Below are 16,893 nucleotides of genomic sequence, written 5' to 3'. Positions count from 1 at the left end.
CAGGCCATGATGCACCGCCTGCTTCCAGGCTGAATGCTCAGATGTCAGGTTTTCCCATCTGTTGAGGTCCATTCCTAAGGCCTTCAGATCCTGCTTGCAGATATCCTTGGATCGCAGCTGTGGTCTCCCTCTGGGGCGATTTCCCTGCACTAATTCTCCATATAGGAGATCTTTTGGAATCTGACCATCAGCCATTCTCATGACATGCCCAAGCCAACGTAGACATCACTGTTTCACTAATGTGTACATGCTAACAATTTCAGCTCATTCCAGGACTACACTATTTGGAACTTTGTCCTGCCAGGTGATGCTAAAAATGCGTTGGAAACAATGCATATGGAACATGTTCAGCTTCCTCTCCTGCTGTGCACAAATTGTCCAGGATTCACTGCAGTACAGGAGTGTACTCAGGACACAAGCTCTATAGACCTGGATCTTGGTATATGCCGTCTGCTTCTTGTTAAGCCACACTCTCTTTGTGAGTCTAGAGAACATGGTAGCTGCTTTGCCAATGCTTTTATCTATCTCAACATCTAGGGAGAGGGTATCAGAGATCGTTGAGCCAAGGTACACAAAATCATGAACAACCTCCAATTGTTGTATAGAGATGGTAATAGAAGGAGGTGAGTCCACACCCTGACCCATGACTTGTGTTTTCTTCAGGCTGATGGTTAATCCAAAATCTTGTCAGGCCTAGCTAAAACAATTAATAAGTTGTTGGAGGTCTTTGGAAGAATGGGCAACAACAGCTGTGTCATCAGCGAACAGGAAGTCACACGTGCATTTCAGCTGAACTTTGGTCTTCACTCTCAATCTAGACAGATTAAAGAGCTTTCCATCTGATCTAGTCCGGAGATAGACACCTTCTGTTGCAGTTCCAAAAGCGTGCTTCAGCATGACAGCAAACTGGGTCGGCGCGAGGACACAGCCCTGTTTCACTCTGCTTCGGATGTCGAAGGGCTCTGATGCTGAGCCATCAAAAACTACAGTGGCCTTCGTTTCCTCATGAAAGGACCTGATGATGTTAAGGAGCCAAGGTGGACAACCAATCTTGGGAAGTATTTTAAAAAGGCCATCCCTGCTAACCAAATCAAAGATCTTTGTAAGATCTATGAAGGCCACAAAGAGTGGCTGTCATTGTTCCCTACATTTCTCTTGCAATTGTCTGAGGGAAAAATAACAATGCAAGAGGTATCTATATAAAGATAAGGGATGGGAGATAATTCTCTTTTTCCCCTTCATTTTAGGGTAAACGGACCTAATTCATACTCCCCAGACTAATAAGAGGATCAGGTCATAGTTATCCTCAGAACTGAACACTTCTCTTAATTTTTCAACTAAATTCTCAGATCAAAAATTACATGTTACAAGATGGACTTCAAGGGAAACCTGTACAAAAATACATAAGAGAAATATGGTAGTATAAGAAGAAAAATGCAAATATATGTGTGTTTAAGACACTGATCTCATCAGAAACTGGGCAGAATGAAGCTCTGATTGAATAAAACTGATATGAACTGGAAACAAATTGATTTGTCCATGATATTTTCTCTAAAAATGTTTCACTTTCTCTCTCTTTCCCAAATTCTGTTTTCAAAAGTCCATAACCTCTATTTACATACAACGCATTTCAATTTACAAGTTGTGCCAGGACAGGTAATTTTAACAAACCATCTGATAGTTACCATCTGGTATCTGTAGTTAATCCTTGCCCGTGTGCCTTCCTTAGCAAGAACATGTGTTGGTGGCAGTGGGGGAGAGAGACAAAGAGAATATACACTTAGATCCTATCTAAAGGAACAAAGCATTTTGTGTCTATCTCCTGAAGGCTTACAAATATTTCCATATTTTGCTTGCATTTTAGAGCAGCTTTGTATGTTATTAACGAAGCTGTACATTGCTCAAAAATCCTCACTCATCTTGTTGTTTTGTGGAGGTGTGTCTCTCTGGGAGGCATGTGAAAATCATATATGCCCATTTCACATGTTCAAAAGGGAGTAACAAAAACAGAAAGCACTAGTCATACATGCACTTCTTCTGTCACCATGGGTTTGTTATATCCAAAGCTGCCGTTAGCATCTTTCCTCTAAATATAATATTCCTTTCACTCCATGTTTATCATCTGCAGTCAGTTAACTATATACACTTGCTCAATAGCTCTGGGACTGTACAAACTGAATGCCTTGGGAATATCATGCTTGACTTGCTAATACAGCTCCATATCAAAATGGCAATAAAGTTTGGGGCTTTACAGTTGTACCCAATTAGACTGTTTTGTAAAATGAATTGTATTAGGAATTATTACCATATTTTGGATTTTTTTTTACCATGTTACTACACATAATTGAGTGGTATATTTACCATCCCAGGAGGAGTTACTATCCCCTAAAAAGACCTCGCCATTTGAGGGACAAAATGCCTTAAGGCAGACAACTCTTCTGTTTCACATTCTCTACTGTCTTTAGGAAATGTGTAATTTTACTTACTTGCAACATTGATTCGTGTGCATATTTCTGCACTCTGCTGGCAGACATGAAGTACAATTTGGTTGCAGAAATGCATAAGATATATGTACAGATAAGTACAATTATCAGAAGGCAGGAAACATGGCAGAAGGAGATTGTTTGGGATAGCAAACCTCCATCTATCACATCATGAGTACTGGAGAGAAGGTGTGACTCAGGTAAATTAAACGAAAGATCAAATGGTCAATGCACTAGGCCAGTTCCCATATTATGGAGATTCCAAGATCCCAAAAACATATGGAAAAAATCATAAATATCCTGGGTATTCTACAGGGCTACACACAAACATCACATATGATGAAAAACTGGAAGCTTGCAGCCCTACTAAGAACACTGTGGTCATGGACCATAAAAATCCAGTGGTACCAAAAGATATTGATCTTTTCCTGCTCCACTGCTCAGCTTGTTTTTGAAAAGACACTGTTGTCATTAAGTCGTGACTGAGTCTTCATGACCCCATGGACCAAAGCACTCCAGGCCCTCCTGTCTTCCACTGCCTCCCAGAGTTTGGTCAAATTCATGTTTGTAGCTTGGGTGACACTATCCAACCATCTCGTCCTCTGTCATCACCTTCTTCTCTTGCCTTCACACTTTCCCAACATCAGGGGCTTTTCCAGGGAGTCTTCTCTTCTCATGAGATGGCCAAAGTATTGGAGCCTCAATTTCAGGATCTGTACTTCCAGTGAGCACTCAGGGTTGATTTCCTTTAGAATTGATAAGTTTGTTCTCCTTGCAGTCCAGGGGACTCTCAAGAGTCTCCTCCAGCACCATAATTCAAAAGCATAAATTCTTTGGCGGTCAGCCTTCTTTATGATCCAACTCTCACTTCCGTACATCACTTCTGGAAAAACCATAGCTTTGACTATGCAGACCTTTGTCGGCAAGGTGATGTCTTTGCTTTTTAAGATGCTGTCTACGGTTGTCATTGCTTTCCTCCCATGAAGTAGGTGTCTTTTAATTTCATGGCTGTTGTCACCATCTGCAGTGATCATGGAGCCCAAGAAGGTAAAATCTGTTACTGCCTCCATATCTTCCCCTTCTATTTGCCAGGAGGTGATAGGACCAGTGACCTTTTTTTTTTTTTTTTTTTTGATATTGAACTTCAGACCATTTTTTGCACTCTCCTCTTTCACCCTCATTAATTTATTTATTATTTATTTTATTTATAAAATGTATAACCCGCCCATCTAGACACATATCTATTCTGGGCAGCTAACAATAAAAATAGAATAAAAACAGTATAATAAAATAAAAAGCTATAGTAATGATATAGTTCAAGATCGGGGGGAAATAAAAAATAATCAAGTGATGACAGGAGGGAGGTGATTAAGAGGGAAGTGATTAAGAGGTTCTTTAAGTCCTCCTCACTTTCTGCCATCAGAGTGGTATCATCTGCATATCTGAGGTTGTTGATATTTCTTCTGGCAATCTTAATTCCGGTTTGGGATTCATCTAGTCCTGCCTTTCGCATAATGTATTCTGCATATACGTTAAATATGCAGAGCGACAATATACAGCCTTGTCATACTCCTTTCCCAATTTTGAACCAATCAGTTGTTCCATATCCAGTTGCTTCCTGTCCCACATATAGATCTCTCAGGAGATAGACAAAGTGGTCAGGCCCTCCCATAGTTTGTTGTAGTCCACACAGTCAAAGGCTTTTGCATAGTCAATGAAGCAGAAGTCAATGTTTTTCTGGAACTCTCTGGCTTTCTCCATAATCCAGTGCATGTTAGAATTTTGGTCTCGAGTTCCTCTGCCCCTTCGAAATCCAGCTTGTACTTCTGGGAGTTCTTGGTCTACATACTGCTGAAGCCTACCTTGTAAGATTTTGAGCATAACCTTGCTAGCGTGTGAAATGAGTGCAATTGTAGGGTAGTTGGAGCATACTTTGGCACTGCCCTTCTTTGGGATTGGGATGTAGACTGATCTTTTCCAGTCCTCTGGCCACTGCTTGTGTTTTCCAAACTTGCTGGCATATTGAATGTAGGATCTTAACAGCGCCATCTTTTAAGATTTTAAATAGTTCAACTGGAATGCTATCACCTCCACTGGCTTTGTTGTTAGCCAAGCTTTCTAAGGCCCACTTGACTTCACTCTCCAGGATGTCTGGCTCAAGCTCAGCAACCTCTAGGTTGTCTGGGATGTCCAGATCTTTCTTGGTATAATAAGACATTAGTTAGGCACTAAAAGAGAGGTAAGACCACATGCCTTGTTGTTCTAACTGGTCCAATCCAGTTTAAAATATCTCCAAATATGTTGCTTATTTTGATCAGCAGCAATTTTCTACAGTGCTAGTGAGTTTTAGAATACACTGCTACTACCCTTCTTCTCAGCTGGAGATTGTAAGAGGAAAGCAGGGGCCTTTTGTGTACAACCCACATGGCTTGCCACTGAGTCACACCTCTTCCCTAGTACAGTTAAAGCACATAACAACTAAAGGGAAATCATTGTCATCAATTTACAAACTAGTAGATTTTTATCGGGGGGGGGGGAAGCAAAACTGTGCATTTCACTCAGATGCTACAATTCTCTGCACATGCATTTAGTTAAACCACTGTCTGGTTGATCTATGACTTGATGGCAAGATAAAGACCCTTTCTGAGAATCCATGGAAGTACTCATGGGGTGGTGTCCTAAGGATGACACCCATGGGATGTTAGAGCAGGAGATTAGAGAAGGACTTATTAAGGTGAAGGCTAAAATCCATTTAGCTTTATCCTAAAGGACTTAAGAGAGCTGGAAAGAACTAGTTCATCAGGCAAAGTATCCTGGATCAGACAACTGTGATCACCTATAAGACTCAGGGTCTATAATGCCAGTTTGAACATGAGGGATTGGCTCTTTTCAGTTCCTGCCAACCCACCAGGATAAAACCTGTTGTGTTTCAAGCTTCTATCCCCTTTCAGTAAGGATTCCAAGACTCTCTTTTGCCTTGTAGCAGCCACTCTTACCACTGACTGCATCAGCTTGGGATGGCAAGATGTAAATGCATCTTTCCTTCCTAGCATATTTGCACAATATCTGGGCTACAGCCTAAGATTGTGAATAGTAATATTTTGTGGTACCATAAAGACTAACATGTTTATGTTGCTCGATGTCTCATGAAGCACAGCCAATTTGTCAGATACACAGAGTGCAGCATTTATATGTACATGGGAAGTATGGGACTATAGTCCAAATGGTGGCAGTAGACAAGCATGGATCTAAATGCTCGTTGTTAAGTTTTGTTCAAAGGTTCTTATAATCTTCAAACAACCCTTTAATTTCTTAAAAGGTCCTTAATGACCTTAATGGTGCTCTGGAGGTAAAGAAACATAATGGGAAGGGTTATTAAATTCTCCAGGCCATCCCCGGCATAATCCATTAAAGAGTTTGCCTTCTGGAATTTCAGGCTTTTTACTTCTCTAAAATGCAGACTTCAAAACCTGTTTTAACATTCAAGATTTGTGTAAAACCTGTGTAAAAGAATGGTAGAATAGTAGAAGGGTCCTCAATGACCTCAAGGACCCACAGCTCAAGGACCCACACTTAAATCTATTCTTGTCATATCCCAATGAGTGCTTCACAGCCACTAAGAAGATCATCCCCATCTTGGTACCATTTTCATCTTTATTAAACTTGATATTCCCTCCCTCTCCGTGTGTCAGAATTATCTATCCACTGAGACTGCACTCCATGCACCCAAAGAAGTGGGTTGCCATCCACAAAACTTTATGCCAAATAAACTTTTGGCACAAACTTGCCTTTATTTTTTTTCTTGCCTTATTCTTTAATTCTTTGTTGTTTTTCTGCCAACAAACTAACTTGATTACTCCTCTGGAAATTTCAGCGAAGCAAGAAATTCCTCCCAGTAACAATGTGTCTAACATTAAACCCGCAAAATAGTAATCATTGTCATCACTGAATTGCAGAGATGGAAGGGACCCTATGGATTGTCAAGTCCCACCCCTGTCAAGGAGACTCAGACGGGAACTGAACTCCCAGCCATTGGCTCCACAGCCAGATGCCTAAACCCCTGAGCTATAGTTGAATGAGATGATTCAATTACCAAAAGAACAGACCCATGCATGCTTTTTTCTCTTTCAGAGAAATGCACTGGGGGCTCTGCCAACTACAGGCAATCTCTTTCTATGGTCCTTTCCCCCACCATATCCATCGTTTTTTTCTTTACTAGGCATGTACAGCTTTTCACATTTGCTCAATGGGCAAGATCATGCAAACAATTTTGTTGCTGTGAGAGGCAGGAATAACTCTTTGCCTTTTGCACCTGATTAAATATTAGCTTTTTTTCAAACAATAAGCAATTCTGACTAAACAAAGTCAGCAGACAGTCAGTTAATGAATATGCAGGAACCTTCCCTCTCAAGTACTCTATGGAGGAAAGAAACATAATAGGAAGGGCTGCTAAGTGCTCCAGGCCATCCCTGGCATAATTCATTAAATAGTTTGCTCTCCTGAAATTTTAGGGGTTTTATTCCTTTAAAAAGCAGGCTTCGTTCTGTTTTCACCTTCAAGATTTGTGTAAAAAAATATTAGAACAGTGCATGTAGAAAATAATCTCTATTTGTATTAGGTAATATATCTAGAGGAAGCTAGTAGGGGTAGTCTCAGTACACCCCACTGTAATTAAAATTAAAAGGAAATTATAGATAGCGTCTCCCAGGTCTTGAGACATCTGTACTCGTTCTTATTATTACATTCTGTTACTGACTTCTTTCAAACTGTTTTGTCTGTAGCAACAGTAGTTCCTCTACATGCTTTAAGATCCATGAACTTAATAACAACAATTGCATGCTGCCAAGTTGATTCCAATTTATGGCAACCCCTTCCAGAATTTTCCACGTGAAGAGTACTCAGATGTTGTTAACCATTCCCTTCTTCCGGAGGTGCCCTGGGACTGTGCAGCTTGTCCATGACTACACAGACTGGTTCTTCTCTCAGGAGACCCAGTGGGGGATTGAACTCCCAACTTTTGGCTCTGCAGCCAGGCACCTAAACCACTGAGCTATGAGCATACCTTGCTAAATTTTCCAGTTAAAGTGAAGTTCCATCAATAGTGAGCAATGTATTCCCTTCCTACCCATTTCAAGCCCCCGTCACTGAATTTGTTGCTGTGGGTCCTGTCACCCAAGCTAAAAACCAAAGGCATGACAAACACCTACAAATATAATTCAGAACCTTTGTTTTGGTGAAAATGCATGTTGCCTTAAAAACAAAGGTTCTGAATTATATTTGTATCTGTCCCAGAAGAAAATCAAGATGGGGAGGACCTTAAAGGACAAGTGTTTTTTAAAAAGGGAAATTGCAGAGGCCAGAAATGACTGTCACACTGCAGAAATATGGTTGGCAGTGGCAGCAAATTCATCAACAGCATAGCAGGGTACAGTGAGTTCTTCTGTGACTTTAGGAGAGCCAAAGTGTCGCCACTATTGCTGGAGTTTTGCAACCTTATCTAAATCCAGCAGTCTGTTTCCAACAGTAGACAATAAAGAATAATGAAAGTGACAGGTTAATCCCCCTGTAAAGATTGTTCGATAACCAAGGTCCAACTAGACAAGACAACCCTATCTCAAGACCCCCATCAACCCCACCTCTCAAGGAGAGACAAGAGGGCCACCTATAAGAAACACAGACCTCATCTCCCAACATCTTATCCTTGCAAAAACAGCTATTGTTTTACAAAGACTCCTGCAAGGTTGCCCCTATCTGAGGGAAGGAACAGACTGGCACTGTCAACTAGTGAATGGGAATGACCACTATTTAGAAACCCATTTATGAACCTCCTTGTTTGCTACATCAAAGCCCACAGAAATGGCACTTACTTGAGCAAGTTCGTCCACCCCACTTGCTGTTTTCACCAGCCTCACTAGGTCCTCTTGCATCTTATCGACCCACCGCTTTATCCTACAGAAAAGAAGAAGGAAAGGAGAAAAGAAATGTCCCGTCAGATCAATGGTGTATAACTATGAATATCAGAAGCACAAATATAAGCTGACAGAGTGATTCTCATGCAGCAGAGTGATGCTGAAGTCCCTTTGATTTTTTGTTGTGAAGCTGCTCTAGTCACACTTTTCCACTTCATTCTCTTATATGCTCTTTCTTATAGGAACTCTGTGCATATTGTCCATAAAAGCTGGTTGGAAGGAACTATTTGTGATTGCATAGTGGTGAAAAGGGAGACCAAAAAAATACACAGGGTACCTAAAAAGATAACCCATTTGACCTTTTCAGAAATGTTGGGGAAGAGGTGAGATCAAAAGAGATGATATTATTTTCCTTTTCTAGAAACACTGATCTTACTTTCTTTGGCTAATTATAGGAGAGTCAAGTCATTTCACTCAAAACTCTAAAACTGGAAGCATTAACTACAATTTCAAAGCAATTTGTGATTAATTTTTATTCATTTCTCAAAAAATGGGGGCTACAAAATTGTTTACTAAAACAAGCTAAATGTATTATAGATATGAATACTCATTACTGTCTGTTGTCCACAGGGTAAAGTCACATGATAAACATCATGTCTGAAAAGTTTTTTTAAAAAAATTTCAAAATTTTGCAATTTAAAAAAAGTCACAAAGAAAAATATTAGAATAGATTTGAAGATTATGACAACAACCACCCAGCTGTCTAAGACTTTTGGTGGGCTTTTGCAGCCTGATTTGGCCTTCTTGTCATGGTGAAATAGGTCTTTATACAACAACTAGTTCACTCTCTTTTGGTTTATACCTAACAGACATTAACGCTTGTCTTCCATAAATTTTGCCTAACGCTTTAAAAATAAGAGAGAATAAAACGAAGCATCTCTTGTGATGGACTGTAATAATGAAGCCAATCAGTTAATACAGTATGAAGACTACAAAGGTACTATTTTGTCTATCCTGAATCTGCTACTACTGATCAAATTCACTGGGAAACTCGGAGACAGAGAAAATAATAAGGCAACTCTAGCACTGCATGTTTGTCCATTTATTTAAATTACAGTGGACCCTCTACTTACGGAATTAATCCGTATTGGAACAGTGGCTGCAGGTCGAAAAGTCTGTAGGTCGTGTCTCCATTGACCTACAATGCATTGAAAACTGATTAATCCTGTAACTGGCCATTTCTGTTCCATTTTGGCTTTTTTCTGGTCTGTAGGTCGATTCTCTGGCTGCAAGTCGAACCTAAATTTTGCAGCCAGATAAGTTTGTAACTTGAAAAGTCTGTAAGTCGAGCCGTCTGTAAGTCGAGGGTCCACTGTATTTATATGCTGCACTTTCCTTATAGGGGACCCAAGGCGACTTACAACAGATAAAGCAGCAGATTTTAAAACACAATTTAAGTATCATATTTAAAAAACAATAAACATATATTAAGATTAAAAATAAAGTTTAAAAACAATTAAAAAACACTTAAAAACCTGTAAGTAAAAAAAACAGCTTTCCTGAGATAACTTATTGCTTAAAAGCCTGCCTGAAGAAAGTCTTTGTTTGGCAAAGAAGGACAAGAGGAAGGGGGCCAATTTGTATAGTCTGGCTGATAATTCCTTTCCATGTTATCTCTCCACAGAAATGAGTGACTGAGACTCTGATCTTTTTACTTCTTCTATTGCAACCTTTTCATTGACACCATTATTCACAGTTCTACCTCTCTGTCCTTCCACCTTATGAAAGCCTTAGGTCTCTACTTGTGCTTTTTGCAGAAATGGACAACATAAAATGGCAATTGTGGGATGAAAACTATTGCTTCCCTCCCCTTCCCCAGATAGGAGTAGCTTTTGGTAGAATACATCTACAGTAGAGTGAATTTTCCAGGGAAAATTTTTGAGCACCATACCAAAAGTACTATGAAGGACCTCTTGCATTAAGGGCATGTCTTAAATAGCAACTCCAACTCCTTTGTAAATGGGTGTGCTTTCCTTTGAGATCTGGGAGAAAAACGGTTTGGTGAAGCTGGTCTGTTTTCTGCAGTGACTCTGAGGACTCTTACTGTGTTTACTTTGCTCTTTATATAGTTTTCTGTTGCCTTAAAACTTTCACTAAAGATAACCTTCCACTTCCCAACATTGATGGTTATATTACTCTAGACTTCATAAAGCAGAGAAACTCCCACAGAGAGAATAAAACACTTTGATTCAAAAGAAAAAATTATGGTTGAAGCTATACCCCAAATCCAAAGAAATTAAACACCCCCCTTACTCAAAAGACAGGCATATTAATGCACCTCTTTTTTTTCTTTTTCTTTTTCTTTTTTCTTTTTTGCTTAATTTTCACCTCAAGCAAACACAGGAGGTCAGCTCCTCTCTTTGATTACCCAAGGGGGGGAACCCTCAAATTGCCTACAATTAAACTCATTAAACACAATGAGACTATGCTTTAATGTTTATTAGTCCAGTCCAATTCCCCCACAATATCATTAGAGTTCTCAGATCCCAAATCAAAACAAAACAAACTGCAATGTTGTCATCCAATGTCTGGTAAGAGAGGAATAACAAAGAGTGTGTTACAGTGGATACTAGCATCACACTGCTAATATGTTGCTGCTAAAACAACTTGAAAATGTGACCTTTTGGGGACTACAACTTTGACTGAGTGGTTCTGGGAATTGCAGTCCAAAAAAAGTAACATTTCCAAATGCTCGTTGGTAGCTATTAGCACTGTATTTCATTTTGACTCTCTGACCCCACTGGGGACGCATTCCATGAACACTGGGGTGGCTAGCTGGTTGGATTCTGCTGCCATGTTTTCTTGAAAGTGGAAGTCAGAGTGCAGGATTCAATGTGTCCATGTCTGGAGCAAGAGAGATTGATCTATGACCTGAATTTCTTTGCTTTTGGAGGCAAAGCTTCAGTCATACCTCTTCGCTTTAAACTGAAGTGTATGTTTCTTTCCCTTTTGTGGAATATTCTCAACATAGCCCTGCTGGATTCATATAATGATGGTAATATAGTTATAATTTCTTATTAACACTTTTTAGCACTCTGAACATTTTCAATTAGCTGTCTTATAACAAGTACAATTTTTCTTTGTGGGTACAGAACTTTTAAGAAATTAGTTTCAGGGGTGACCAAGCTATATTGTATTTCTGATTAAAGCTGCAAGAGACCAGGCCATTCTGGTTTTGAAAATATTAAGTCAGAAATGTTAACTGCACTGGCTACCAGTCCATTTCCAGGGCCAATTCAAAGCACTTGCCATTACCTTTGACGCCCAACACAGCTTGCATCTAGTCTGCCTGAAGGACTGTATGTCCCCATACGAGCCTTGTCAGCATTTAAGATTGTCATAGGGGACCCTCCTCTTGGTCTCATTGCCAACACAGGCACAGTTGATGGGGACATGAGCTCTGTGGCAGCTCCCAAGTTATGGAATGCTCTTCTTTGGGAGATCAGGCTGGCCCCCTCCCTTTTATCCTTCTGCCAACATCTTTTCAGGCACACTTTTAACCATCACAATTGAGCCCCTGAATGCCCTTTTCAAGTTAAGATAGGTTTTAATGTTCACTTGCTTTTAATTATTCAATTTATTTTAATTAACACATAGTTTAATTGCTTTTAAATATTTAACTTATTACATTTTTAATTCTATTCTTTTTATTATTGTGAGCTGCCTTGGGTCCCCTTATTGTGAGAAAGGCAGCCTATAAAACAAATGAACAAAAGAACATGTTGCTCCTGCAGGTCCAGTAATGTTAATAGCAATCATCTCCAAGACAGCTAAAACATCTTCCATTTTTGGGTAAGTGAGCTCTGCCTCAATGATACTAGTCAATTCAGACTCCACCAGGATACTAGTAAGTTGAAGTTTCTTAATTCTTGTTTGTTGTAGTACTTTAAGCAAGTGTGGTCATAAAGGTAACAGTTGGGACAACTATAATCTCTTCTGATAAATTTAATTCTGCTATCTAATGTTTTACAGTTTCATTTTAGATAGTCGTATTTCTGTTACTTAACTACCCCTCCTGCAAAAAGCAAACAATGTATATTCTTAATTCTTGCTGTAAAGAGAATAATCTTAAAACATTTGCTTAGTAAGTAATGTTGATTCTATAAAAATTAGAGAACACACGTGTGCATACATACACACATGCCCAGCTATACTTGGTAAAATTAATATGAGAAAAAACACTTTTAGAAACTATAAAAACATATTTGCAGATTCCTTTCCCTTAAAATTCTAAAAGCTCAGTAGCTCTCTTGCATTTTTGGAAATGAGGAGTTGGTTCAAAACATCTATTTTATTTTGTGCCTAATTATCAAATGCTAAAACTTTATCTGACAGAGTTTATGTGTGGATACATTTACAAGGAACTAACAACAAATAAACTCAGGAGAGTGAATATAGCAAATGCCTGATCAAGCATACCAGGAGTTCGTTCCTTAAATGTGTCAAGAGACGAAAAATAGGAGAGGGAAAGAAAACAAGAACCCTCAGGACCCTAAAATGCTTGTCTGGTGTTCCGTTGAATGCTAGCCTGTGGTGTATATCTGCCTGACAGCTGCTTGTAGTCAGAGTTTATTTAACAACAAGAAAAATGTCACACAAAACGTGAAGTCCAGGCCTTAAGGAGACAGCACTAGATTTCTTGCTGCTGTTCGGGATATCAGCTTAACAAAGGTTCAGGCAAAGGGGCTTTTTTTGGACTGTTCAAGCAGAACATTAAACTGCAATGAAAACCATGTCAAAAGAAAAGAAAACCCATAGGAAGTCGGAGAGAAATGGCTCATTAGAATGACAGCAGCCTTCACCCTTGTCAATATACAAACAAAGGGGACACCCTGTGTTAATACCCTATACAAGTTACTGGTGAGTTTTTAAAAGGCTAATAAGGATTACTTACTATCAAGTAAATTTCCAAGGTTTTTCTATTAGGTAAAGTAGAGTGGATTGTCATTTCCTTCTTCCTGGGGCTGTGCAGATTGCCTAAGGCTGCACAGGCTGACACATCTCTTTGGGGCACATACTGGGGAAGCAAACTCCTAGCCTCTGGTTCCGCAGCAAGATGCCTAACTCATTGAGCTATGCAGCTAAAAAATACTAGAATTTCCTAAACTAAGCTGGAACACATTTAGAACATAAATACATAAAAGAAACACCCACCCACAATAGATGTATTTTGGACAAAGCTCTCGATTTGCAACAGTCAGTTGTACCAAAATGGCTCAACTCTCCAGAAAATCTATTGTTTTATTGCATGATTTCTTAACATCTGGCCTAACTGATTTATTCTAACTACAGAGGTATTTCCAGTATTCAAGGGTGGGGAGCAAAGAGGTGACACTGAATATTCTAAGATTGTCAGCGAAATTTTAAGAGTCATTCTTAACATCAGTATTTTCTAATTTTTGTCATAAGCATCCTTGATGAAGTTATGATGCATCACCCATCATCATTCATCTCTGAAAACACCTTCATTTTACACTGGTTACCAAATGATGTTTGGGTTGTGGCTTTAATCTCTCACTGCCTAACATACATGAAGTATCATCACTCTCTACATAAACCTATCTTCTTTCCAAGGTTTGTATCCCTGACTACTGCTTTGCTCTTGTAGAGAGTGAGAATGGCAGACCACTAAGCTCTAGAATTCTCTGCCATCTTTGTGCTAGCAATTTTCTATCACACACATGTGTTATCCTTAATAGCCGTCTAATTTTGTTTTACTGGATATCTCAGACTTGGAGTATAAGAGTAATGTAAATAATATGAAACACAAGAGAAACTCTGATTTTCAACAACACCACACACACCACATCCTTTTCTACCCCTTCACTGCTTGGTAGGCTCCAACTCTTTTTCAAGACTATGATAGGCCAGTGGTTTAAGTCAGTATGAATTCTTTCATGTTATTGACTGAGATAACAGGGGAGGAAGGCAGGTGGTCAGGCAGGCGGTCAGGCAGGACGGAGGGAGGGAAGCAGAGCCGGCCATGCCTGAGCAGCCAGAGCCCACCGCCAGGCTGCCCGCTGCCCCATGCCGCTGAGCCAGCTGCCTGCTCACCCGCCTGCCGCCGGATAGCTGCTTCCCCTCTTCCTCCTCCTCCACCACCACCACTGCTGCCCACCCGGCCGCTTCCTCTCCTCACCCTCCTTGCCGCTGAGCCAGCTGCCCCCCCGCCCGTGCGCTGCTAGAGAGCTACTTTCCCTTCCCCTCCTCCTCCTCCTCCACTGCCACTGCCTGCCCGGCCGCTTCCCCTCCTCACCCTCCTTGTCGCCAGCCATGAACTTCCAGGGTGGGCCCGGGCAGCCGGCGCCGGCGCCACAGCAGAGTCATCCACTCTATATTTGGAGTGGAAATATTGGGGGTCATCTTATACTCCCAGTCATCTTGTACGCCGGCAAATACGGTATATTTTTGAATGTGTAGATTAAATATGCCAACAATAAGAGCATATCCCTTCAACTGAGAATCAATACCCCAATAAATAGAGCATGAGATCAATTCAGATAGTCCTACCATTAGAGTTAGGTTTCCTTTGACTATTAATATTGTGCTAGTGTTGTTTTACTGTTTATTTCAACACTGATGCAAAGTGGGCAATAATGGTCCCTACCAACGCCTTGCCCCCAAGGACTCTATTCCACAGGCACAAATATTCCTTTCCCTTGAAAACAGCTTCTGTTGCATACTCAGTCACTGCCAGGATCACCAGTGATCACGGATACAAAGAGATATTTTTGATTCATAATATAAAATAAATATGTCGGAATCAACCTCCTGACTCACCAAAGAAACACTTCTCACTCCCCACTCCCTGCCCAGAATTTAAACAAACAAAAAAAATTCTACAGGATGCAGTGATCTGTACATTAATAGTGAGAAAAAGAGACTTGGAAGAATATTTACTGTGAGGTTGATCCCATTCCACTTTTTTTTAAAAAAAGGAGTGAAAAGTCCTAAAATAACTGCAGCCATGCTAATTCAACAGAAAAAAAAGGAGCAGTGTTTGGAAAACAAAGATAAATAAGGTCTAAAGAGTAATCCATTCTGCACTGCATTATTTAAACAACACAAAATGGATTACTTTTATGTATAAGTTATGCTATAAATATTTATAACAGAATATTTACACAATACAGAATGGATTACTCATATTTATAACCTGGTGTTTCTTTCTACTCCTCTTCCTGGAATAGCCTTAAAACTGAGAACCCACAATTTCTGCAAAAATGACTGAAATGCAGCAGTGAAACCAGGAGGTGAAGGAAGGTTTGAACAACTGGCACAGAACACAGACATTCTCACATTTTTGTCTACATAACATTCAGATCTTTAAGAGGAAGAGAAGTATAGAAGAGACCATGATATATCAGCATGATTGTTGGGGATTAAACTGAAAATAAATGCACTTTCCCCTCAGGATTATTCTCAGAAAAGATCAGGAGCAAATATTCTTCTAATACACCACACCCCTCTTATTCCAGGAAGAAGTGAGAGACTGAATCAATAAGGTTTGCAAAACTAGCCATGAGAACAATTTACTTTCAGCATCGGAATTTCCTCTCAAATTGCTTCTAGCAAGAACTTCCACATTCTTCTTAGCATGGTACTTCAGGTACTGAACTACACGGCCTTTTCCTAATACTTTTTGGACTATTTAAAATACAGTACTGTCAAATGGCTGCTCAATAGCACCACCTAGGACTCTCTCAGAATCAGCCATGAGGAACTTTCAGGTGACTACAAACTAAAACATCTATTCACCAGGTAAAAGCAAAAAATTGACTAATTTGGCTATAATTGGCTCCTTTTCTACCTGGTGAATAAACTAAATTAAAACCCTAACCTTCTAATAGAAGTTGTCTCTGTATTGTTTCTCTCTTTCCTCAACTCCCAGTCCAGAAGAAACGTTTACAGTTTCAGGTGTAGGCAATGGGATGGGGGGGGAGGCCGTCACAAGAGTAATTAGCAAGCCCTTTGTTTGGAGTTAGGGATAGAAATTTCCAACCATGCTTACAAGAGAGGATGTTGCTTACAAGAGAGACTTTACAACCTAACTCTGAATTCACCTCATACCAATGAACTCAACAGGATGCCATCTGTCATGAATTTTTAAAACTCTAACTTGCAATTTTTTGCGCTATCCATGAAGGGGTGGTGACCAGCCTGAAGAAGTGGGATTTACTCATGAAAGCTTCCCATTTGTATGAATTTTAATGGTTCAATAAAGGTATCACCTTTTTCTTGCCTCAAGTACCACTGGGTGGCAACCTGAGTGAACACAAATAAAATCATCTGAGGAGTTTCAGTAAGACTGGAGACTTTGTTTTGCTACAATTTGAAATCTTCAGTTGTTTTACCAAAGCAGGAACATTCCAAACTGTGGTACTGTGTTGTTTGAGATGAAGAAGCTGGATGTAATATAATTCATTCTTTGACCATTTCTC

The 16,893-nt window shown here is 39.8% G+C and overlaps 1 protein-coding gene across 7 annotated transcripts in view; it reads right to left on the bottom strand.

Annotated features, from left to right (window-relative positions):
* The window catches only part of CACNA2D1 (calcium voltage-gated channel auxiliary subunit alpha2delta 1), a 540,926-nt gene that overhangs the window by 438,018 nt on the left and 86,015 nt on the right, over positions 1-16,893 (bottom strand). For all 7 annotated transcript variants that reach the window (XM_073000730.2, XM_078394287.1, XM_073000729.2 and 4 more), the window contains one exon: positions 8,351-8,432. In XM_073000730.2, the coding sequence (XP_072856831.1) occupies positions 8,351-8,432 (82 nt within the window). The remainder of the gene's footprint in view (positions 1-8,350; positions 8,433-16,893) is intronic.

The sequence above is a fragment of the Pogona vitticeps genome, chromosome 5 (genome assembly GCF_051106095.1).
Source record: "Pogona vitticeps strain Pit_001003342236 chromosome 5, PviZW2.1, whole genome shotgun sequence".
Classification (NCBI taxonomy): Eukaryota; Metazoa; Chordata; class Lepidosauria; order Squamata; family Agamidae; genus Pogona; species Pogona vitticeps.
This window is presented reverse-complemented; position numbering and strand designations above follow the sequence as displayed.